This window comes from Chrysemys picta, chromosome 9 (assembly GCF_011386835.1).
Source record: "Chrysemys picta bellii isolate R12L10 chromosome 9, ASM1138683v2, whole genome shotgun sequence".
NCBI classification, from domain to species: domain Eukaryota; kingdom Metazoa; phylum Chordata; order Testudines; family Emydidae; genus Chrysemys; species Chrysemys picta.
In genome coordinates, this window is record NC_088799.1 from 1,342,220 (window position 1) to 1,368,547 (window position 26,328).

General features: G+C 40.7%; 1 protein-coding gene across 6 annotated transcripts in view; it reads left to right on the top strand.

The window, feature by feature from the left end:
- The window catches only part of ATP13A3 (ATPase 13A3), a 115,530-nt gene that overhangs the window by 27,664 nt on the left and 61,538 nt on the right, over positions 1-26,328 (top strand). For 5 of the 6 annotated variants that reach the window (XM_065557481.1, XM_065557485.1, XM_065557484.1 and 2 more), the window contains 4 exons: positions 19,758-19,854; positions 22,097-22,270; positions 24,636-24,806; positions 25,230-25,300. In XM_065557481.1, coding sequence (XP_065413553.1) covers positions 19,804-19,854; positions 22,097-22,270; positions 24,636-24,806; positions 25,230-25,300 — 467 coding nt within the window. In that variant the 5' untranslated portion in view covers positions 19,758-19,803. Of the gene's footprint in view, positions 1-19,757; positions 19,855-22,096; positions 22,271-24,635; positions 24,931-25,229; positions 25,301-26,328 lie in introns of those variants that run through there. The other variant, XM_042843854.2, reaches the window with a different exon arrangement.

A 26,328-nucleotide genomic window follows, 5' to 3' on the forward strand; every position in this document is an offset into this window, starting at 1 on the left:
ACTGTCACATATGGTATGTTATTGACTCTGAGATGAATGGGCATGAGAACTTCTCAGTATCTCATGGGTTCAAAAATTCTTAGAGTTTAGGGCTAGAAGATCATTTAATCATGTTCCTCAGACTTGCAACACAATTCGTTCCTCAGAATTGTGTTGTAAGTTGAAACGTTGCAAGTCGAAACCACTTTTCCCATAGGAATCAATGGTATGAAGGGGGGATTGGTTCCTGAACCAATAGTGCTTGATGCACTATTTTCACCACAAGAACCCAGATTTTTGTATTCAATGAATTCTAGATGACGAATGTTGCAACATCAGTGTTTTTACTGGTTTCAGAGTAGCAGCCGTGTTAGTCTGTATCCGCAAAAAGAAGAACAGGAGTACTTGTGGCACCTTAGAGACTAACAAATTTATTAGAGCATAAGCTTTCGTGGACTACAGCCCACTTCTTCGGATGCATATAGAATGGAACATATATTGAGGAGATATATATACACACATACAGAGAGCATAAACAGGTGGGAGTTGTCTTACCAACTCTGAGAGGCCAATTAATTAAGAGAAAAAAAAAACGTTTGAAGTGATAATCAAGCTAGCCCAGTACAGACAGTTTGATAAGAAGTGTGAGAATACTTACAAGGGGAGATAGATTCAATGTTTGTAATGGCTCAGCCATTCCCAGTCCTTATTCAAACCGGAGTTGATTGTGTCTAGTTTGCATATCAATTCTAGCTCAGCAGTCTCTCGTTGGAGTCTGTTTTTGAAGTTTTTCTGTTGTAATATAGCCACCCGCAGGTCTGTCACTGAATGACCAGACAGGTTAAAGTGTTCTCCCACTGGTTTTTGAGTATTTTGATTCCTGATGTCAGATTTGTGTCCATTAATTCTTTTGTGTAGAGACTGTCCGGTTTGGCCAATGTACATGGCAGAGGGGCATTGCTGGCACATGATGGCATAGATCACATTGGTAGATGTGCAGGTGAACGAGCCCCTGATGGTATGGCTGATGTGATTAGGTCCTATGATGATGTCACTTGAATAGATATGTGGACAGAGTTGGCATCGGGGTTTGTTACAAGGATAGGTTCCTGGGTTAGTGGTTTTGTTCAGTGATGTGTGGTTGCTGGTGAGTATTTGCTTTAGGTTGGGGGGTTGTCTGTAAGCGAGGACAGGTCTGTCTCCCAAGATCTGTGAGAGTAAAGGATCATCTTTCAGGATAGGTTGTAGATCGCTGATGATGCGCTGGAGAGGTTTTAGTTGGGGGCTGAAGGTGACAGCTAGTGGTGTTCTGTTGTTTTTACTGTACACTGTATTTTGGAAGCAGCATTCAAATAAACATATAAACTCACACATGCTGCTCAGAATGCCGGCAACACAAGCTGAGAAAGCCAGGGAGAACTGCACACATGTTGAGCCTCAGCCAATCACTGTTCAAGCATCCTGATTGGCTCCCAGCCCTGAGCTCAGCCAATCAAAAACAAGCGGCAAACCTATCCCGCAACAAGCTACCCTGCTGCTTCAAAGCCAATCAGAAGCAACCCCTTCCCGCTCCATACCAGTATAACGCAACCAGGAGGTGATTTCACGTGAACTTTATGCAAATCAAGCGTTGTAAGGGCGAAACCAGTGTTATGGGGGCGAAATGGGCAGTCAATTCAAAAGCGTCATAAGTTGCATCCGACATAAGTCAGGTGTCGTAAGTCCGAGGACTCCCTGTATATCACAGGCCATTACATTTCAACCAGTTACCCCTGTATTGAGCCCAGTAACTTGTGTTTGGCTAATTCAGATCTTCCAGAAAGGCAGAGATGGAGAATCTACCACTCAGTAGCTAATCAACCTTGCAGTTAAAAACTTCTTATGCCTTATTTCTGGTTTGAATTTGTCTGGCTTCAGTTTCCAGCCTTTGCTTTTTGTTATGCCTTTGTCTGCTAGATTAAAGAACTCTTCAGTACCTAGTATTTTCTCCCCATGAAGGTACTTAGACACTGTAAATCAAGCCACCTCTTTGTCTTCTTTTTGATAAACTATTCAGATTGAGTTCTTTAAGTCTCTAAGTCTCTCACTGTAAAACATTTTCTCCAGACCTTGCATCATTTTTGTCGCTCTTCTTATCCCCCTCTCTAATTTTTTAGCACTCTGTCTTTAAAATGTGGACACTAGAACCGTACACAGCATTCTAGTATCGGTCTCACCAATGCATATACAGGCGAAATCATCTCCCTATTCCTGCTTACTACTCCCCTGTTTATACATCCAACGATCACACTAGCCTTGTTTTGCCACCTCGTACTGGGAGCCCAGGTTCTGTTTTTCACTATGACCCCCTGTGACAATGCGGTTCTGGCGGAACCCAACTGAGAGTGCCAACTCAGGACAAATTGCTCAAATAGGGCAGTTACAGCCCAAGGCTGGGGTTTTTTCCACCTCTAAGGCAAACCAAACCAGCCAGACTAAGAGGACTCCAGTCTCACCCCACTGGCTAACTGCAAGTCTCACAAGCAATCTCCTTAGACACTCCAGTTTCCCAGTATTACCACCAGTACCACTCGTTATGGGGACAAATGGTTATGAAAACCAATACCCCAGTAAAAGAAAAAGGTTCTCCTGATCCCAAAGGACCAAGCCCCAGACCCAGGTCAATATACAAATCAGATCTTACCCACAAATCACGCTGTTGCCAATCCTTTAGAATCTAAAATCTAAAGGTTTATTCATAAAAGGAAAAAGATAGAGATGAGAGTTAGAATTGGTTAAATGGAATCAATTACATACAGTAATGGCAAAGTTCTTGGTTCAGGCTTGCAGTAGCGATGGAATAAACTGCAGGTTCAAATCAAGTCTCTGGAATACATCCCCCGCTGGGATGGGTCCTCAGTCCTTTGTTCAAAGCTTCAGCTTGTAGCAAAGTTCCTCCAGAGGTATGAAGCAGGATTGAAGACAAGATGGAGATGAGGCATCAGCCTTATATAGTCTTTTCCAGGTGTAAGCACACCTCTTTGTTCTTACTGTGGAAAGTTACAGCAACATGGAGTCTGGAGTCACATGGGCCAGTCCCTGCATACTTTGCTGAGTTACAAGGCGTATCTGCCTTCTCTCAATGGGTCCATTGTATAGCTGATGGTCCTTAATGGGCCATCAAACAGGCTAGGCAGAGCTAACACCAGTTTGTCTGGGATGTCACCCAGCAGCATAGCCTAAGTTTGAAATACAGACAGTATAGAGCCAATATTCATAACTTCAACTACAAAAGTGATACACACATATAGACAGCATAATCATAACCAGTAAACCATAACCTTGTCTTAGACACCCCATTTGACCCCCTTTATACAAGATTTGCGTGCCACTACAGGACCTTGGTTGCAACAATGATCTATATGGTCCCAGATTATATCAATAACGTCACACCCCCCTTCAAGGTTTTTCAGGTTGGCTTGACATGACCTGTTTTCCATAAAACCATGTTGACTGGCATTAATTATATTCCTATTCTTTAATTCTTTATTAATTGAATCCCATACAATCTTTTATAATTTACCTTGGCTTGATGTCAAGCTAACTGGCCTGTAGTTCCTGGGTCATCCTGTTTGCCCTTTTAGAATATTGTGACAACATTAGCCCCTTCCAGTCTTCTAGAATTTTGCTGATATTCCAAGATTTATTTAAAACGTTCATAAGTGATCCAGACATCTCCTGTGCCAGCTCCTTTAGGATTCATGGATGCAGGTTATCCGGGGCTGCTAATTTAAAAATCTTTATCCCTAGTAGATATAGTCTAACTTCCTCGGTTACTAATGGACTGGAAAATACTTCATCATTCCGCTTCTTTCTAAATACAGAACAAATATTTATTGAACACTTCTGCCTTTCCCTCCCTGCATTAACAACAATTTTACAGTCTCCATTTAGTAATGGGCCTATACCATTGCTAAAATTTCTTAATATATTCTCTTATTGCCTTTCAGTAATGTTGAAGTTGGATAACTCATAAAGCTGAAGCTACAAATTTAATACTTGGTTTGTTTTGTAAAAATTATAACATTAAAACAAGTCAGATTGGTAAATTCTGTTGTTTTTAACCTGTGAACATACGAAGTTGGCAAGTTCACATGGAGAGGATAAAACTTGACATCCCTCTGCTGGTTAACATTAACATGTTTAACTGTGCAGTTGTGATTCAAGAAACTTTTATAAGCTGCAGTGGCAAAGCAAGCAGTGCTCATGGCTCCATAGATTAAAAAAATGGGGAGGAGGATGATTTTTTTATGTGTGCGTCTGTGTGTGGTTGGTTTTAAACAGCCTCAGGAAAGTTTAAGGAAAAACTGCCTTTACTGCATAGTTAAGAAATCAAACTTTAATTCCAGAGGTTAACGTTTGATCCCATGACATTTACTCTTCCACACTTCACATCTGATGGCAGAGAATAATGCATTTAATAGGGAAGAGAGGAATAGAAAGGACTACATATGTCTATGCTGTGTCGGTCCCAGGATATTACAGACACAAGGTGGGTGAGGGAATACCTTTATCAGACCAACTTCAGTTGGTGAGAGAGAGTTTTCGTCAAGCAGAAGTTGGTCAAGTAATAAATATTACCTCTATATTTGTCTAAGCGTTTGGGAACTATCTAACTTTAGGAATTTTTTAGCTTTGAGTGTTGGATTTCTCAACTACAGATCTGCATTAATATGTGACTGTCTGCAGTTTAAAATAGTAAAAATATAAGAGTTCAAGAAATGCAGGTGATAATTAGATACTTCACCAGTTGATTAATCAATTTTTGTTTTTCCCAAGTTACTTTTGTAACAAATGTTAGCAAGTTATTATTAGGTACAGTTATAGTTAACAAGTTTTTGAAACTGAAGATATGCAGGCAGCTACACTAGAAATGGGTTTTTCAGTACAGCATTAATTATAGAACTTTGTTTAGTTATAATGATGTGTATGGTTTTGAATGTAACATAGGACATAAAATTATCTTGAGTGTAGCATGTGTTTTACTATTGCAGCCTACAGACAAGTATAATTATACAAAGATACACTTTAAAAATATAAACACAGTTTTGGTTTAGTATATGTTGGATACAATGGTCTTCCTTAAGCCTAAGCACAGAAACAAAAGCCTGCATTATTATAACAGAAAGCCCAAGATGGGAAGTGATAAAATGGGTATTGAGTAGAGGGCTTTGTTAAAACTTAGCTGGTGTACTTGTAAAATTTCCATGTATTCATTAAATTCTTATGTCATTCTTATTGTTAGAGGTTGGTTAGTTGACTAAAGTGTTAAGCTTTGTTTGCCGTGACAAATTATAACCCTAACTCCTTTCAAAATATAGTTGGAAGATTCTGAACTTGAATAGTTCTTACAAATTGTATGCATTATCCAAATATTTATTCTACATTATGGGGATAAAGAATGATATTTAAGGGTGTCTGTGTACAGAAGAAACACTGCAGAATTATAAATAGCAGGGTCTTAAATTTCTGTAAAGATGTATTACTCAGTTTAGAAATGTCTTTCTGTCAGAGCCCCTTTTGCCCTCTTTATTTTAATTTAATTATTTTCTCTGGAACTTGAAACAAAAATCAAGATGTTAAAACAACCTTTTTTTGTAATGCACTGTAAACAAAAAAAGGCATTTTATTTCAAATTTATAACGGTATATTGGACTGACATTACACTTTTTGGCACTAGAAGAGCATCTTACTTCTGAAGATGAAACATCACAGGAATTTCAGCTTCTTGTGATAAGGAGTGTAATGGATGTGGGGAGAAGATGACCTCTAATCCTAGATCTGAAGTTTCTTGAACAGGAGTTCTCAAACTGGGGGTCGGGACCCCTTGGGGTCACAAAGTTATTACATGGGGTGGTGTCGAGCTGTCAGCCCCCACCCCAAACCCTGCTTTGCCTCCAGCATTTATAATGGTGTTAAATATTTAAAAAGTGTTTTTAATTTATAAGGAGGGGGTCGCACTCAGAGGCTTGCTATGTGAAAGGGGGCACCAGTACAAAAGTTTGAGAACCACTGTTCTTGAACATATAAACCAGCAACACTTTTTTACTTTTCTCATACAGTATAGTGGACATCCACTGATACTGACCCTATGGAAATAGCATTGGTGATCAACTCTACTTCAAGTCAGAGCAAAAATTCTGGGTTAGACATTTGTTCTAAAGGAGTGCTGCTTGGAGAAGGCATGAGAAAGGGTGGAGGGAGGTTTTGGAAACAGCTTTTCCTTTGGGGACATCATAGGCAAGGGATCTGAGGAAACTGACAGGTCCCATAAGAGAGAGTGGCTACAAATGGAAGGGGCACGTGGAATCCAAGTTTCAGTGAATGCTTTTTTTTTTTTTTTAAATATCTTTTGGTATTGAAATCCTACCACATGCAGGTCAGAGTTTGTGTACGACTGTCATATAATCAAGCCTCCTTAGTTTAAAAGGAAAAAAAAATTTAAATTTAGCTGCAGACTCTGCCAGCTATTTCAAAGTCAGTTAATGAAGAAAATAGGCTTCTTTTTATTTGGAAAAGATGCCGTCTAGTTCTTTTGCAATATAGTTTCATAAGATTGTGTTTGTCAATATTTTCATAGTCTGTCTTTGGGCCTTATGTTTTTTCCGTTCACCCTTTTCCATGATTCTGTTGTGCAACAGTTTTTAACAATAAAACTTGACAAAGGTTTTGGTTTATGTGCCCAATTCTCCATCTCCCCTGTATGTAGAAGGCCCACTGGAATTCTGTGTTTGCAGCAGCTGCAGGATCAGGCAGTAATTGCTAAGAAGACTTATTTTCTTTTCCTTTTCTTTCATTCCTTTTGCATGGAAATTTAAAAAGAATCGTCACAAGAGTGAAATGCCTGCAAGCTAGATGAAAACTATTTTAAAGACACCATAATAGAGACGCAAACTAAATGTATCCCCCAAATACAAAACAAAACAGTAAGAGGACCAAAAAAATGCTCCCATGGCTAAACAACAGAATAAAGGAGGCAGTTAGAGGCAAAAAGACATCCTTTAAAAATTGGAAGTCAAATCCCACTGAGGAAAATAGCAAGTCAAGGATAAAAGTATAAGTAGGCAGGCTGAAAAATAATTTGAAGAGCAACTAGTAAGACACACAAACTATCAGGATTTTTTTTTTTAAAGTACTTCAGAAGCAGGAAGCCCGTCAAACAATCAGTGGGGCCACTGGATGACCAACCTGGTAAAGGAGCACTCAAGGAAGACAAGGCCATTGTGGAGACACTAAATGAATTCATTGTATGGGTCTTCCCAGCAGAGGTTGTGAGGGATATTCCCATACCTGAGCCATTCTTTTTAGGTGACAAATCTGAGGAACTGTCCTGGATTGAGGTGTAAATAGAGGAGATTTTGGAACCAGTCGATAAATTAAATGGTAATTAGTTACCAGGACCCAGATGGATTCACCCAAGAGTTCTGCGGGAACTCAAATATGAAATTGCAGAACTACTCATTGTGGTATGTAAACTATCACTTAAATCAACCTCTGTACCATATGCCTGGAGGGTAGCTAATGTAACGCTGATTTTTAAAAAGGGCTCCAGAGGTGAACCTGGCAATAACTGGCTGATAAACTTAACTCCAGTACCAGGCAAATTGGTTGAAACTATAGTAAAGAACAGAATTATCAGACACCTAGGCCTGGTCCACACTAACCCCCCACTTCGGACTAAGGTACGCAAATTCAGCTACGTTAATAACATAGCTGAATTCGAAGTATCTTAGTCCGAACTTACCGCGGGTCCAGACGCGGCAGGGAGGCTCCCCTGTCGATGCCGCGTACTCCTCTCGCCGAGCTGGAGTACCGGCGTCGACGGCGAGCACTTCCGGGATCGATCCCAGAACATTGATTGCCTGCCGCCGGACCCGGAGGTAAGTGTAGATGTACCCCTAGATGAACATGATATGTTGGGGAAGAGTCAACGTGGCTTTTGTCACCAATCTACTAGAATTCTTTGAGGATGTCAACAAGTACGGATATCTAGTGGATATCCAGTGGATATAGTGTACTTGTGCTTTCAGAAAGCCTTTGACAAGGTCCTTCACTGAATACTCGTAAGCATACTAAGCAGTCATGGGATAAAAGGGAAGGTCCTCTTGTAGATCAGTAACTGGTTAAAAGATAGGAAACAAAGGGTAGAAATAAATGTTCAGTTTTCAGTGTGGAGGGAGATAAATAGTGGTGTCCCCCAAGGATCTTTACTGAGACCAGTACTGTTCAATATATTCATAAGTGATCTGGGAAAGGGGTAAACAGTGAGGTGGCAAAATTTGCAGACAATACTACATTACTCAAGATAAGTAAGTCCAAAGCTGACTGCAAAGAGTTGCAAAGGGCTCTCACAAAACTGGGTGAGTGGGCAACAAAATGGCAGATGAAATTCAGTGTTGATAAATCCAAAGTAATGTACATTGTATGTATAGTTGGGATTATGTTTTCCAAAATGATGAGGTCTAATTTAGCTGTTACCACTCAAGAAAGATCTTGGAGTCATTGTGGATAGTTCTCTGAAACATCTGCTCAATGTGCCTCAGAACTCAAAATAACGAACAGAATGTTAGGAACCATTAGGAAAGGGATAGATAGAAAATACCATAATGCCACTATATAAATCTATGGTACACCCACACCTGGAATACTATATGCAGTTCTGGTCACCCCGTCTCCAAAAAGATACATTAGTATTGGAAAAAGTACAGAGAAGAGCAACAAAAATGATTAGGGGTATGGAACAGCTTCCATATGAGGAGAGATTAAAAAGACTGGGGCTATTCATCTTAGAAAAGAGATGACTCGGCCGGGGGGATATGATAGAAGTCTAAAAAAATCATGAATAATGTAGAGAAAGTGAATAAGGAACTGTTATTTATTCCAAGTAACACAAGAACTAGGGATCACCTGATGAAATTAATAGGCAGCAGGTTAAAAACAAACTTAAAGAAGTACTATTTCATACAGTGCACAGTCGGAGCGTGGAACTTTTTGCCAGGGGATGTTGTGAGGGCTGTTGCCTGATTCTGTAGTGGTTATTGATTATTATTGGTTTCCAGTTAATTACTAATTAAAGAACTGGGGATTGTAGGGTTCTAGGCCCAGAATCAAGGTTATCAGGTTCAGTGTCTGGTTGGGAACCCTCATGTGCACAATGGAGACGCACTCAGGGCAAAGAAAAACTTTATGCAATTTTATTAGTACTGTGACGGGTTGGATCACAGAAACCCCCTTGGGAACTGCCAACTGCTGTGCCAAGACTGGGAATCTAGCACCCTGTCTTGTTGAGCCAGACATTCCAGTCTGCTCCAGCACTGACCCAGGGTCTGAACCACGTGCCCCAAAGCTGCAGACTTACCTGAAAGCAACTTACAGAAGGGTTCCTGTCTTTAGCACTCAGATGCCCAACTCCCAATGGGGTCTAAACCCCAAATAAGTCTGTTTTATCCTGTATAAAGCTTATACAGGGTAAACTCATAAATTGTTCGCCCTCTATAACTCTGATAGAGAGATATGCATAGCTGTTTGCCCGTCCAGGTATTAATACATACTCTGGGTTAATTAATAAGTAAAAAGTGATTTTATTAAATACAGAAAGTAGGATTTAAGTGGTTCCAAGTAGTAACAGACAGAACAAAGTGAATTACCAAGTAAAATAAAATAGAACAGGCAAGTCTAAGAAAACTGAATAAAGATAAAACCTCACCAGTTCCAGTAAGCTTCCTTTTACAGACTAGTCTCCTGCTAGTCTGGGTCCAGCAATTACTCACATCTCCTGTAGTTACTGTCCTTTGTTCCAGTTTCTTTCAGATATCCTTGGGGGTGGAGAGGCTCTCTCTTTAGCCAGCTGAAGACAAAATGGAGAGATTTCCCACAGGCTTAAATAGACTTTCTCTTGTGGGTGGAGACCCCCTCCTCTCTCCTATGCAAAGTCCAGCTCCAAGATGGAGTTTTGGAGTCACGTGGGCAAGTCACTTGTCCATGCATGACTCAGTTTTTACAGGCAGCAGCCATTGCTTACCTGCTACCTTGAACGTCCTCATGTAGACGTCTTGTGTGGATTGGAGCCTCCCAAGATCCATTGTCCCTTAAGTGCTTCTTGATTGGGCACTTAATTTGCACGTTCCTTTCTCCAGAAGCTGACCAAATGCTTTACAAAGGCTAATTAGAAATCAAGCCAACTAGCCAGGGAGCCATTGATCACCACCTGTTGAGCTCGATGATCTAGCCAGCTTTCTGTCCACCTTATAGTCCATTCATCCGGCCCATACTTCTTTAACTTGCTGGCAAGAATACTGTGGGAGACCGTATCAAAAGCTTTGCTAAAGTCAAGGAATAACACATCCACTGCTTTCCCCTCATCCACAGACCCCGTTATCTCCTCATAGAAGGCAATTAGGTTAGTCAGGCATGACTTGCCCTTGGTGAATCCATGCTGACTGTTCCTGATCAGTTTCCTCTCCTCTAAGTGCTTCAGAATTGATTCTTTGAGGACCTGCTCCATGATTTTTCCAGGGACTGAGGTGAGGCTGATTGGCCTGTAGCTTCCCGGATCCTCCTCCTTCGCTTTTTTAAAGATGGGCACTACATTAGCCTTTTTCCAGTCATCCGGGACCTTCCCTGATTGCCATGAGTTTTCAAAGATAATGACCAATGGCTCTGCAATCACATCCGCCAACTCCTTTAGCACTCTCGGATGCAGCGCATCCGGCCCCATGGACTTGTGCTCGTCCAGTTTTTCTAACTAGTCCTGAACCACTTCTTTCTCCACAGAGGGCTGGTCACCTCCTCCCCATGCTGTGCTGCCCAGTGCAGCAGTCTGGAAGCTGACCTTGTTCGTGAAGACAGAGGCAAAAAAAGCATTGAGTACATTAGCTTTTTCCACATCCTCTGTCACTAGGTTGCCTCCCTCATTCAGTAAGGGGCCAACACTTTCCTTGACCACCTTCTTGTTGCTAACATACCTGAAGAAACCCTTCTTGTTACTCTTAACATCTCTTGCTAGCTGCAACTCCAAGTGTGATTTGGCCTTCCTGATTTCACTCCTGCATGCCTGAACAATATTTTATACTCCTCCCTGGTCATTTGTCCAATCTTCCACTTCTTGTAAGCTTCTTTTTTGTGTTTAAGATCAGCAAGGATTTCACTGGTAAGCCAAGCTGGTCGCCTGCCATATTTACTATTCTTTCTACACATCGGGATGGTTTGTTCCTGCAACCTCAATAAGGATTCTTTAAAATACAACCAGCTCTCTTGGACTCCTTTCCCCCTCATGTTATTCTCCCAGGGGATCCTGCCCATCAGTTCCCTGAGGGAGTCAAAGTCTGCTTTTCTGAAGTCCAGGGTCCGTATTCTGCTGCTCTCCTTTCTTCCTTGTGTGTCAGGATCCTGAACTCGACCATCTCATGGTCACTGCCTCCCAGGTTCCCATCCACTTTTGCTTCCCCTACTAATCCTTTCCAGTTTGTGAACAGCAGGTCAAGAAGAGCTCTGCCCCTAGTTGGTTCCTCTGATAGTGTGGTATCAGGTTCTGTGGTGGGGCAGAAGAACTGTTTCTTGGAGAGAACAGACAGTTCAGCTCTGCTGAGGGGTAATCTTGGTAAGTTGATGATGTTGAAGTGCCATGTAATGTCCATGTGCTGAGCCCCAGTCTTGGTTTCTCCTGGAGATGCTGTTCTGTGGGTTGTGGAGTTCTTGTAGTTGCTTCCACTTTGTTTTTGTGTTGCATGGCTGTTATCTGGGTTTTTTTGATAATTATTTTCGGTTTACAACAATCTGTAACGTACTAACCCTTCTTTGTCCTATGATTAGAGATGTTATCTGCCAACTTCATCTTGAATGGTCTCTTGCAACACGTGTTAAGTTCTTATTTGTTCCACCTTGTATTTATCTGTGGCATTCCAATTACCTTTCTCAGACCTGAAGAAATAGCTCTGTGTAAGCTCGAAAACTTCTTTCTTTCACCAACAGAAGTTGGTCCAATAAAAGATCTTACCTCACCCACCTTGTCTCTCTTAACTATAGTTAGGCAGGTGGTGTTCTGTGACCCCCACTTTTTTTGCTGACCAGTATTCTTGTTGTTTTGTGCTCTGCCTGTCTGTCATATCCACCGATTGTTTCTTATTCTTAGGTTTAAATAGGTAGCCTGTTATTATATGCATTCAGCCATGGACCCAAGTTAATACCCCTATCTTTTGGTGTTCCTTTAGAATCTATTGTGATTAGTAACTTGATTTTTATATGTTCTATGAAAAATGCACTTCCAGCAAGCACAGAGTCCTTTAACACCATGCTGGTTTATTTCTGATTCCTAAGGAAGAGTGCTTTATAACCACTTGAATTATTGACACCAGTTTTTGCAGCACCTTGAAGGTCTCCCTGTTCAGGCATTGATCAAGCCAACTCCTGTTTACTACAAGATCTAATGGATTTCTAATCAGGTGTACCATTGCCATGTCATTGATTAACTTTTTTTTACAACATTTTTGTGGAGCAAAGAATAATAAACTATATATATTTTTCTACTTCACCTGTGCCCACTGATGAGTTTTTTGTGTGTATCTTGTATTGTGTGCTTAGTCATATAAAAATGTTGAGCTCAAAGCTGCTCACTGTAAATACAAGGAAGGGTTTGGTCAGAAGCATAATATCCTATATGCGTGTAGCCATGCAGATAACATCAGGGCTCATGCATGCACATGAAACTATGTCCTAGGACCCTAGTGAGCTGTTGTACTAGTTTGAATAGAGTGAGCTGTACCAACAGTCTGATGGCTGGAGTCATACCCTCTATACAAATCCAATTAAAGTTTTTCAATTGTTCCCCTTCCATCCTTCCCTCGGCCAACCCCCCCCCCCCCCCCCCAAACCAAACCCAAACCCAAGCAGTGCCAAATGTTCTGCGATATTTTAATCTTTTGATAACACAGTTTGAAAAGCCCTTGGAGACTTTTTTAGATTTTAGACAAAATAGTTCATTGGCAGGACTTCCCTTGTAGATAGGGTCTCAGTTATTAAGAACTGCATTGTGGAGCTCATGATAACAAAAGCATTTGGAGAGGACGGGTGATAGACTGCTACTGGTAAGAGAAACTTTTTTTTGTTACTTAAATGCTGTTCCAAAGATCTGAGAAGCAGTTGAACAAAAGATGTTTAAGATTAAACTTTTTTTCACCATTAAACTAAGAAAATAAAAATACTTACATAATTAAAACAGACTAAGAAGGGGATGGTATTGGAGGATCTAACTACATGGCAAAACACTTCAGACAGACAAACAAAAAGACGAAATCTCCCCCCCCCCCCCCCCCCCCCGTACTGGTGCCTATGTTGCCATCTTAGAACGTAGTATTGTATACATCCAGGCACCGGGAATGTCTCTCTTCAAAACTTCATTCTTTCCTCTTGTGTGGAGATATCCTTCCCAAGATTAGAGGTTCTCTCATTTTCTCCTACCATTCTGCAATTTTCAGTTAACTTGTTTTTTCCAGTTCTTTAACTTATGGCAACTGCTCATGCTTTCAGCAGAAACTCATACCTGTGACAAATGTTCAGCATTGTTGACTTAAAATCTTTTCCATACAAAATTGTTACAAATGTTCTCTACAAACTATACAGAAGCTTAGAAAGTTGATTTCAGAACCAAAGAAAATAGTCTAATAATGGTCCTCAGGAATCTCATTAGACTTTAAAAAGTCTTTTGATAGATAAATTACCATGAAATGTTAATTTTAACATATTTTGCATATTTGTGACTTTCTGTCTCATTTGTACATTAGTGCAAATTAACGTTTGAAATGAGGAATTGAGAATATTCGGAGGAGAATATAGTCACTCTTCGTATAATGGCTGAGTACAGCTAGAACGCTTTTAACAATACCACATTTATTAATGTTGCCCAACTTTGTAGCAGAGGACTATATTGGCAAGCTGCTAGGAACATAAGCGCTTAAACCAATTTGATATAATTTTTAATTTGTGTCTATTTGTATTCACTGTGATGCATTTAGAATAAGTAAAACATACAAATAAAACTTGCTGTTCTTAAACTGTCGCTACTTGCTTTTTCTTCACTTTCTTTCTCTTTCTCTTCACATCTGCCATCTTGTTTCTCATGTCATTTTTTCTTTCTACTTCATTCTGCCTTTTATTGGGTTCCCTCAGCTTCCCTTTTTTTTTTTGGCCACTCTTCCTGTTCACACTGCTTTCCTTTATTCTCCTTCCTTCTAATCTTGACTCTCTTTTCTCCATGCTGTTGATGGAGCCAGCTGAACCTTGGCCTTTTCCTCAGGTCCATGGCTGCCTGAAGACCAAAGTGACTGGCTCTTTACCAGTGACACGCTTGGCAAAGAAGGGGGTTGATCCATTACCACTGCTGCTATTTGCAGGTGTCTGTTTCTGTTCCTTTCTATGACTTAGCTAATCAGCAGGGCGCAGAGCAAGCGTCCACTCCCTGCTTTTGGATGGCCTTCAGATTCCAGGAGCTGCTTCATCTGGAGCCCAGCTAGAGGGTGGGGAGATGTAGGGAGAGAGCAGCTGGCAGTGGTGAGATGAAGGAATTTTACCTGCTTAACATTAATTTATGCTAGGGAAGTTTTGAGGACACACTACTTGTACTAACTGTTTGAATATTTGAGGTTATGTCCTGATCCTGCAAACTCTGATTCATGTGAGTAGTTTTTACTCAGGGAGTTCCGTTGGAAATACTTATGAAAGTTATGCGACAAGGTTTGCAGAATTGAACATTTAATTTGCAAATTGCAGCAACTTTTTGATATTTACGGGGTGAGGGTGTGTTCATGTATTTACATTGGAATGCATATATTTGTTGTTGTGGGTTCTGGTGGCTAGACAGCATGGTATATACATGTTTGAATTAGAAAAGAAGATAGAACTTATATGAGGGAGTAGTTTGTTATATTTGTATTAATTTTTAAAGTAACAGTCTTATTTCTGAAATAGGATTTTCAGTACCAAAATGAAAACTCTGTATCAGCGTACTTTGCCTTTTTTGTTACTTTTTGAATGCCTAGCAGTATAATAAAATACACTTAGATTATCTGTGCCATGTGGTTTGTGGAATGAGTCCCAGTTTAAGAATGTAAATTGATCCAGATTTGCAAACAGATATGCAAATATGAATAATCAAATACCATTTATTCCTCTCCCCCTCAGTGCTTTCTCGGTACCATTTATTCTTCTGCCCCTCAGTGCTGGCAACTGTTTGCTTTGGCTCGCTGTTCTCAGCAAGACTCGAACTCTGCCGTCAGGCACTGAGACTGATAGTGCAGCAGAGTAACGTGCATGTTTTTTTTAGGGCTGGAGCAAGTTAGTTCCAGCATGATAAATGGAAATCTTTTCTCACTTTTCTCACGATTGCTGTGAACTTTACTATAAACTATAATTCATTAGGCACCAAAAACTTTTCTGGTTATACAAACTGATTTGAAAAAAAATAATCCTGTGATTTATCTGTTGTGGGTACATAAACTTGCATTTGACATGTGTTGTTAATCTAATGGTCAATTTTGTGAATTTTGTTAGAAACCATTAATTAATTTAGGGCAGTTTTTACTAATAAAATTTCCAAGATATTTTCCTCAGTTAAAAAGATTCTTCAAAATTAATCTGCTGTGTAGTGAAGAACGTACAGGTGACAATTTTAATAAACTCAAATACCTGGTTTTAGAGAGAACTTTGTTTAACTGTTGTGTACTCCATGGAGCAGTGGTGTGCATTTGAAATAAAAAAAAAAAAAAAAAAAAAAAGTGAAGTCAAACTAGAGTCAGAAATTTACACCAATGGTTCGATTTTAGTTGGTCATGTGATATAAAAATGTCAGTTTAGCAATGGAATGGGAAATTGAGTTTGTCGTATTTCTATTTTTATGACTGGAAGCCCTTTTAGCAATATAGACACCTTGAATGACCAAAGTAAGTAGTCCAACTGGACTTTTAAAATTCAAATATTTTTATTAGGAGAAATCATTTTAGCTTCACAGGTTCTAAGAGGCCTGTCTTGTGCAGGCTTGTCAGTGAATAGTGCCAAAGCATAGTTTGAAGACAAATGGGGACTCTCTAGCTCTAGAGTACACTAAGTGTTAATACATTTTTCTGAATAATTTGTTTGTCGAGATTCTGCTTCCATTGGAACTGTGACAGCTAATATTGATTGACTTGGTTCAATCAAATGTGGGAGGACACTGACACAGTTTTTCAGCTGACTAGAAGTGATATTTATTTAAAAAAAGATAATATAGAAATTATTTTTAATCTTTATTTCATAGTGAGGCTTCTATTATTATCTAAGAACTTGATCCTGCAAAGAACTCCCTGCAGATGGACTCCTGCACCCATTTGGATCCCAGTTGACTTCAGTGGTTGTCTGTGTTGGAACATGGGCTGCCTGCACAGTTCTCCAAGAGGGATCAAGGCCTAAGCATACAATAATACAAGTTCTATTACAGGTGGGGGTGGAAGCACTCCCAATAATGCTGCCTGATGGTTCCCTTCACCCTGTTTTCAGTCATTTTTAACTTTGCCAAACTTTAACCATTTGGGTTGATATTTCAGCTAAAATGGTTCAGTCATTTCTGAGAATGAAGCTAGGGAAAAACATGTTTTGTCCATACTAAAAAATTCCATTGACTTTCTTTGAGAAGCTCTTGCACCCTTATGCTTTGGAGCAGTGACTTGAATTTTGGCCGAGAGGCAGCCTTTGTGGCAGGGATATATGCCTCTACCCCGATATAACGCTGTCCTCGGGAGCCAAAAAATCTTTCCGTGTTATAGATGAAACCGCGTTATATCGAACTTGCTTTGATCCGCCCCCCCGGAGCACTGCTTTACCGCGTTATCTCTGAATTCGTGTTATATCGGGTCGCGTTATATCAGGGTAGAGGTGTATATGCCTTTTGCCTTCCGCGTGAAAATCTCTCAAAATTTGGCCAAGTGATAAGTCTTTGAAACATTTCAGTTCACACATGCTCAGTTTTGACTTGCTAGTGCTTTGCAGCTACATTCTCTGAAGATCATGTATTCCTTGGACATGCGCCAGCCTAGGGCTGACTTTTACTGCAGTGGCAGCTGTGGCTGGGCATGAGAACTGAGAGCAGGGTGCCTCTCGCCTCTACTCATGCCCCTGCCCCCGGCAGTGTGGAGGGAAAAGCTGCCTCGTTCAAATGCAGAAGGGACAAGAAGTGGAAAGGAGTGGGGTGGGAAGTGATTGGGGAGAGGGGGCAGTGCACTGCCAGGGCAAGGGGATTGGGACTGAGAGCTGGTGGGGTGGAGGGAAAGACTCGGAGCAAGAGAGGGAAACGGTTGGATGAGAACTGGGAACCCCTGGGGGTGAGGAAAGGAGTTGGAGGGGAGGGGATACAGGAGTCTGAATGCTGGAAAGGAGAGAACTGGGACTGGTTGTGCAGAGAGACTGAAAAAGGATCCTGGGGTGAGGGATGCTGATGTTGGACAAAGGTCCTGGGGAGGGAGATGGGCAGCCAGTGGGGCTGAGGAATGTGGGCAGGAGTAACTGGAGGCCGGGGTGGACAGAGATCGGATGAGGCGCAGGAGAGGGGAAACTGGGACTGGCTGGCCAAGCAGACTGGAAACAAGGAGTCGGAGGGTTTGGGAGGGAGTGGGCATGGGTGGTCAAGGAGCCTGGGACTAGGATGAGAAGTCTGAGATGTGAGGAGTGGGACTGACTAGGTGAGGAGGGTAGAACTGGGACAGGGAACTAAAGGTGGGGGAGAGACAGGACAGGGGCAGATTGGAGGGGATGGAGCAGAAAGGGTCACGCTTTGGAGGAAGTGGGCAGAAGAGTCTGTGCCCACTAGAGCACACTCCCCTCCAGAGCCTGGCATGGGAACCCAAGATGCCTGAGTGTCCTCATTCCTCTGCTGTTAGGAAATAGCTGTGAGACCCACTGACAAAGTGGCCCATCCCCCTCTAGAGCTGGCTCACATAGAGGATGACATAAGAACATAAGAACGGCCATACTGGGTCAGACCAAAGGTCCATCTAGCCCAGTGTCCTGTCTTCCGACAGTGGCCAATGCCAGGTGCCCCAGAGGGAATGAACAGACCAGGTAATCCTCAAGTGATCCATCCCCTGTCGCTCATTCCCAGCTTCTGGCAAACAGGGGCTAGGGACACCATCCCTGCCCATCCTGGCTAATAGCCATTGATGGACCTATCTTCCATGAATTTTTCTAGTTCTTTTTTGAACCCTGTTATAGTCTTGGCCTTCACAACATCCTCTGGCAGGGAGTTCCACAGGCTGACTCTGCGTTGTGTGAAGAAATACTTCCTTTTGTTTGTTTTAAACCTGCTGCCTATTGATTTCATTTTGGTGACCCCTAGTTCTTGTGTTATGAGAACCATGCCAGCAGATCTTGGGTGTAAAAAGGTTGGAGACCACTGCTCTACAGTTTCTTCCACACTATCCCTTGTCATAGAATCATAGGACTGGAAGGGACCTCAAGAGGTCATCTAGTCCAGTCCCCTGCACTCATGGCAGGACTAAGTATTATGTAGACCATCCCTGACAGGTGCATCGAAAACCCAGAAATAATCCTATGGCCATCACTTCTCAATTCTTGATGTCTGGTGTGTACCCTGCAAGAAACTGTCCATCTGTTATGGCTAGGATGAAAGTCCATTAGATAGTTAATATTTAATTGTAAAAGAGAGCACCTTTCTAATGAGACAGAAACATCAATGTAGGCACCTAATAAACTCACATAACTGTGTGACCCTACTACTGTTACCCTCGTCACCCTTCACTTTCCACCTTCTCTTTTGTTTGTTACTCACTTCTTGTCTTTTTTTGAGTTTGGAAATGCTTTGTCCGGGCAGGGACTGTCTTTCTGTACATTTGTTCAGCACCTAGCGTGGTATAGGCCTGCTCCTGAGTGGGGCCCTTGGGTGCTGTCACAATACCAAAAAAAAAAAAAAAATTTGGTAAGAATTTCTAATTCTTGTGTTCTGTTTGGTACTGCTCTCCAGCTGTGCATTTCCACCTCCATAAGAATCTAAAAATACAGTTCATACTAAGGATATATAATGGTGTGTATGTTTACCGAGGTGCTTTAGTCTTGATATAATATTATATATAATGTTATAGTAATAATAATTAATAATAAATAAAAAATTCAGTTAGAGGTGTCAACCAATTTCAAGTTGAAATTAAAGCATGGCTTTATGGCCAGGGCACTGAACTTAGAGTGAGGAGATTTGGGTTCACTTCTTGGTTCTGCCACAGATTTCCTGAGTGACCTTGGGCAAATCACGTAATCTCAATGTATCTTGGTTCCCCATCTTTAGAATGAAGATATTTCCATACGTTACAAGGGTGTTGTGAGATTAAATTCACTAATATTAGTGAGGCATCTAAGTAGCTAGAAGTACATTTTTAGTTATATCTGTTTACATTTGTCAAATAACAGTTTATAGACTTCTAGAATAAAATTGGGTTTTGAAAAATAATTTTAAAGTTTAACTATTTTAGTGGGCACTTCTGTATATTGAACAGCAAAATACTTCAACATCTACTATGGTCACAAATTCTGTTAAGAGTTAGATGAAAGCAGGTTGTGTCAGTGCATTTCATGTACATGCATGTTGTGAATGTAGTTATGACAATGACACATCAAAAGTTAATGCCTGTGCACAGTAGTCAAAATATTGCTTCAATAGTGTTTTTTTTTCCCTTTTTTTTTTGTTTTTTTAATACTTCTCTTGCTAGAGGTCTTCCGGTATCTGAAGTTGAGAAGTTTCTTATCTCAGTAAACATGGAAAAGGAAGAAAAGAAGATTGTCAATACAGGCGAGGAGGATGAGATGGTAATCAGTTTTATGGTCTCGTTTCACAAATTGAAGAAAATGTTGCTTTTCTGTTTGGGGCATATTGCTTAAGGCACAGTCCCCATGAGCCCCCCCGTGCAAGGCTGGGTCTGGCATTGCTGCTTGCCTGAGCCCTGCTCCCGTTCCCCCCCCCCCCCCCCCCCGGCCATATGAGGGGCTGGCATTGCTGCTTGCCTGCTCCCTGCTCCCCTCCCCCCTCCACCCCACCCCCCCGCAAGGGGCTGGCATTGCTGCTTGCCTGCTCCCTGCTCTCCTCCCCCCCCCCTTGCGAGGGGCTGGCCTTGTAGCTCAACCCCCACCCAGCATTTTCCTCTGCATCCAACTTGTTTGACCAAAGTGAGCATCTGTCCCATGTGCTCTGGCCAACTGATCAAGTTGGCAAGAATAAATGGGACAAACACCCATTTTTTCCAAAAAAGTCAGGATGGCTGGGACAGGGCTTAAAGAAGGGACTGTCCTGGCCAAAACCCTAAAAAAAAACCTTTTGACAAAAATAAGAGCTCTAGCAATTAGAGTGTAATGATATTTCAAAAAGAGATTTTGCAAATATTGTTCAGTGTTCATATTTTCATCAATGTGAATGATGCTGGTGGGTCCCAGTGACAGCTTCCATTTCACTGATACGTCAGAGCAGGAAATCTGTTCCGTGTAATCTGAGACAGAGGAAATACAGCTCAGCATCTGAAAGTTTCCTTTGTGTTACTGCACTGAAACACTTAGGCCTTGGCTACACTAGCGCTGTATAGCGCTGCATAGCGCTGCAACTTGCTGCGCTGAGGGGTGTGAAAAAACACCCCCCTGAACGCAGCGAGTACAGCGCTGTACAGCGCCAATGTAATCAGAGCCTGCAGCGCTGCACGCTACTCCCCTCGGAGAGGTGGAGAGAGCTCTCGCAGCGCTGGCGGCGCGACTACACTCGCACTTCACAGCGCTGCCGCCCGACTGTAGCCAAGCCCTCAGTTCATGCCTTCCTCCCATTCCCAACTACCCCCTTTTTATTTCTTCCCCAGAGAATGAAACCCATTTGTCAGTCAGCCTGATTTAAATCAGCAAAGTGTTGATTTAAGTCCTCGATTTTAAACAACTTGTACTAGTTATTTTCTAAAGAAGATGCTTTTTCATTGGTTGATATAATAACAGTTAAAACATGCTGATTTACAGCTAAATAGAGCCTTTACACTAGACTTGGTACACTTTTGTTCCCTGCCTGGGAGGGTACACTGTAACTATATACCTTTGTTGAAGCAATTATAAAGCTTAATATTTTCAGATTATTAATTGTACATTTTAGTCTGTTAGAAAATGGTGAATGATATGCTATTTTATAGATAATTAACCTTTTGCTCGTGATTTGTATCATGTTGCATTAGGATGGTAACTGAAACTTAATTAAACACCCAAAACAGCATATAAAATGTATTTTTATTAAACAAAACAAGCCCTTACTACAATACATGACCTATAGTGCCCTATTTATAAAGCTTGACCTAAAAATTAGATGTTTTACCCCTGATTCTTTCTTTATATAGAAAAGCAGTCTTTAACTCAAAGACTTTGATAGAGGCTCATGTATTCAGCATATTTTTTTTTAATTGTTGTAAGACATTATAATAAGTTTAGGTCCTAACATATTTTGTATTAAATTCAGATTTCATTTTAACAGGTTTATTTAAAAAACTATATAATTTAAATAAAATAAAAAAGATTAAAATCATTCCCCCCCCCCCCCAAAATTATCAGTTTTATCCACCCTAGTTTGTTGTCTGATTGTGAGCAGAAAGAAGTATACTAAACTGTTCCCAGCAGTTGTTGGGGTGTAGAGCAGGCTTGCATGCCATGTCCAGTTACATCTTCAGAACCATGGACCAGAACCAGGTCCTTAAAAACTAAAGGTTAGATTGTAACGTAAGTTTCCCTGCATAACTGCCTCAGGAACAGTCCAGGGAGGAGTCTGTGTCTGTATTGCAGTGTTTTTAAATTGGTGTGTATGTAGCACTTCTGTGGGTTTTAATGAGTCTATGTGCAGCGTTGAACAGAAGCAGTAGCCACAATATAATGAATAAACTTTTTTGAACCCTCCCCCTAGCAAGGAAAAGGAGGAAAAACCTTTGAAATATGACACATTTATCTGCCACAGTTTGTAACAGGTTACTCCTGAATTTTTCAGCCAAAGCAATTAAGGATATCTTTGTTCATTATTTGTTTCCCTGTTTCCGTACAGGAGATTTATGGTTATAATCGGTGCCACTGGAAGCTAGTTTTAGTTGCTATAGGGGTGCTTTGTACTGGTGGCTTCCTCCTCCTTCTCCTCTACTGGATGCCTGAGTGGCGTGTGAGAGCAACGTGCAAAAGGACTACACTTAAAGACTGTGAAGTGGTGCTACTGAGAACGACTGTAAGTTTGTACATTGAATGTGCTCTAGTTTTGTGAATGCAGTGTTTGAAACAGAAAAGTTAGAGGTGGTAGTTGTCAGCTCTCAGGCTTGTAACCTTAGTGATATTACTTCCTTTGCATCACAGTTTATAAATAAATGATCAGGGTAGTTTGCCAGTGATAAGCAAATTGAAAACATGAAGGAGGCTTTGGGGTAAATTAAATCATGAGGACTTCAGAAAAAATACTCTATTTGCTATGAAACTTGTAAAAGATTGTACTCTGCTTGTGTAGCTTTGTGTCTGAGAAGAATGGTGAATATCCAAAGGACGTTTGCTGTTATTAGTAAGGACTTTTGATACTTTAGTATTTTGTGTTTGCCTAAATAAGTAATAGAAACTAAATAGCATTCAGTGAAACTTTTAACATCTTCGCTAAGAGGATTTTTCAAAAGGTTTGATAGTCATGCACTCGTTATTCCATATAGTTTGCATTCATAACTCTATTTAATAGTTGAGAAAAATAAATATCAAGAAATTGATTTTACTCTCAAGAAAGGATGATTATAAGGTAGGTGCACAGGCAAAATATATGAACAATATACAGGCAATATCTCGACAGTGTCCTTTTTAGCTAAAGCAATATTACTGTAGAATTTAATTTGTGTATGTAAATGTCTAAAGAAGACTATCTTCCTCCAAGATTTACTCCTCATATCCTACTTAGTTTTCTTTTGTATAGAAGATTTCAGGAACTGATTAGACCTGGTTTTGGAAGGCCGTGAGCTAAGGCTGTTGCTGCACCGGCCTCAGAGTTTTGTATAGCATAATATAGAGGTTCTCAAGCTACCGTCAGTGATGTGCAGAACAGCTTCTGTCACAATGGTGCAACATCCATCACGCATCTAACAAAAATGCTTTCTTCTAGTTGTGGCCCTCGTTCAGGACTGCTAGGATTTCCAACAGTTTTTCTGCTCATTTCTAACCCTTAAGAAAGCTCTGCACAGCTTTTCATGTCTTTCTTTCTCCAATGTTTCTTTGATGTAAATTCAGCCATGAACAAATGTGCAGATAACACCAAATTGGAGAGGCAGTCTAGATAGAAGAGGACAGAAATAAACTACAAAGTGACATGGAGAGGTTAAAGCATCAGGGATTGCAGGTTATGAGTGGATATCTGGTATTAATTACTTAATTCAACCAATGTCAAGTCCTGTACAAAGGAAGAGGATATAAACAGGAGAAGTGGAAAATGTGGGGACAAAGCTATGCAACACCATCTTCATATTAATGCAAGATTATTTGCATCCATTCTACTTATTCCCACATATATTATATATGAAACTATCTCTGGCACCCCAGGGGCTAGAAGTAGGTGTTCAGGATCCCATTGGGAAACTGGAAATCTCCCTCTTCCAACGGTATAAAGCTTATGTATAGGAAAGTTTGTTACTGACCCAAGGCTAGATCTTGCTTGTTTTGGGCTTTGGTCAGGTGTAATTTTCGGGAAGACTCCACGTTTTACAGGATAAAGTTTCTCTGGCAGATTAATTGCAAAATAAAATGGTAGCTGCTGTCTGTTAATGAATTTTGAAAGCTAGAATAAGGCCCAGAGTAGTTGGTTTCCTGGGCAGGAGGAGGCAGACAAAGGTGTGTAGTAAATTTATCACATAATTCTGCAATTTATCACATGGCTTTGCCACTTCACATGGACATCACCTCCACATTTGGGAGTGCTATGCATGTATAAATTAATTCCCCCCCCCCCCCGATACTTTTAAAAATTAAGGTTGAAAGTTTCTGCAGAACACTCACAAAAAGTGCCAATATTTCTATACAATAAATCTTATACTTCAGAATAGCCCAGAAATAGAAAAACAGGGAGCTGAATAGTTAAGGGGAGCAGTCATTTCACTCATGCTATTCCTTCTGTATCGCCTATCCCCTATACCAGTGACACTCCCCCACACTTAGCGTAAACCAATCCCCCTCGTGCTCTGAAATAATAAATTATTGTTGAATATATGGAAGAAATACCATGCCATTTATTTATAAAAACCGAAAGATTCCAAAACTGAGTCTGAGGGTTCACTAGCACACATCAGAGCTTTGAAAGTTTTCTGCTAGTGTTATGTGGAGTTAGTGGTAAAATGTTTTTATAAATAAAAGGGAAAACCTTGTCCTTGGGGTAATTTGGTATCAATCCCATGGTGTCTTTCATTTCTGTAAGTATATGTGGACCTTGCTAATTGGATTGTTTTCCACCTGACATTGGTACTTATTAAAGAAAAGAAAGATGTCCCTAGGTTCACTTTTATACATCCTTACAAGGTATTAAACAGTATTCTGCAATTTGTTTCTCGATTAACAATTTTTTTCTTTGTTAGGATGAATTCAGGATATGGTTTTGTGCAAAGATTCGTATTGTGCGTTCTCTGGGAGACAACCCATTACAGAATCCTCAGTCTATTGAAGACAAAGTTTCAAATGGCCATAGTGGTCATTCATGTGAAAGCCCTGCTGAAGAGAATAGAAACGACCCAAACAAATATTCTCCTGTAAGTGGACCTGTGGTATCTGAATCCTTAATCTTCAAGGCAGCTATGAAAAGAATACATATTATTCACACACAGTACAATACATGTGACCTGCTTAGACTGCCAAAGAGGCCAGTTGGTTGAGGTAGGGAAATGTGCTCTTATATTTTAAGTCACAAAGTGTAACAGATCTTGTGCATCTGTATATTGTGGGATTAATGAAAGAATAAGACTATTGAAAAGTAAACGATCTTGTATAAAATATATTGTCAGTATTGGAGAGAGAGCACACAGGAAACATTTTGTATTTCATTTTTAAAACTTATAGTGTACCTAATTTAAGTTCAGTTTTGTTATAATTTTTTAACATGATACTAAATGAAATAGAAATCGGGTGTTGAACAATGCCAGCATAATACCTAATTGCATGTATTTGCCTTACAGATTCGCTATTTCACACACCACAGCGTAATGTATTTCTGGAATGATGCAGTCCAAAGTTTTGACTTCAAAAAGTAAGAACACTTCTTTTTTACCCTTGCCTTGCAGAGCAAGTATACGTATTTTCTTGGTAGCCATAACTGTGTTCCCAAAAAGCTTATAAAAAATGACAGTATTCCAGTACTGTTTTCCAATTCTGTTTTCTTGTGAATCTTTCTCTGGTTTGAGCCTTTTCCATCTCCCCAATGAACTTCAGGGTTTTCTTGATTGCTAGCGGGGGTCTTGGTTAATCCACTGACTAGCACACCACATCTCTAAGAGTATGTCGATGCCTGGGGCTCTCCTGTGCCAGCTGACTTGGGCTTGCAGGACTGGGTTGTGGGGCTCGTTAATTGCAGTGTAGACATTCCAGCTCTGGTTGAGCCTGGACATCTACACGGCAATCAAACCGTCCTGCGAGCCCAAGTCAGCTGGCACAGGCCAGCCCTGAGTTTTTAACTGCAATGTAGACATCCCCTAAGAAGGCTTGGTTTGTTGTTGGGGAAGAGGTGTAGCCTACCGACGTCTTCTGTGCCCCACTATATGTGTGTTCCTCCTTCCTGGCCCATGTTGAGCCATCCTGCCCTGAGGCACAGCTGGAGTTGGTGAGAATTCTGCATGTGAAATGTGAGTAAGTTTAGGTCCTCTGCCTGGATCATGTGTCTAGGTGCTCAAAACTCTCTCAACCACTGTTTTGAATGACTTCCACTTCCTGGGATCACAGCGTTGGGGCCTATCACTTCTGAGACTTTTTATTTACATCTTATTTTGAGCAGAATCTGGTTGTAAGTACCTTAGCCATAACTCTGTTTTGGTGCCCTACGGAGCTGATAAGAGTAATTTTCTCTTTAATTGGAGTTAAGTTAGGAGAATATTTCTATAACTTTTGATTCTTGGAGGGTGTACTCTTGAGTGAGTCCACTCTGATTTAAAAAGAAGAACAGGAGGACTTGTGGCACCTTAGAGACTAACAAATTTATTAGAGCCACAAGTCCTCCTGTTCTTCTTTTTGCGGATACAGACTAACACGGCTGCTACTCTGAAACCTTTCACTCTGATTTAC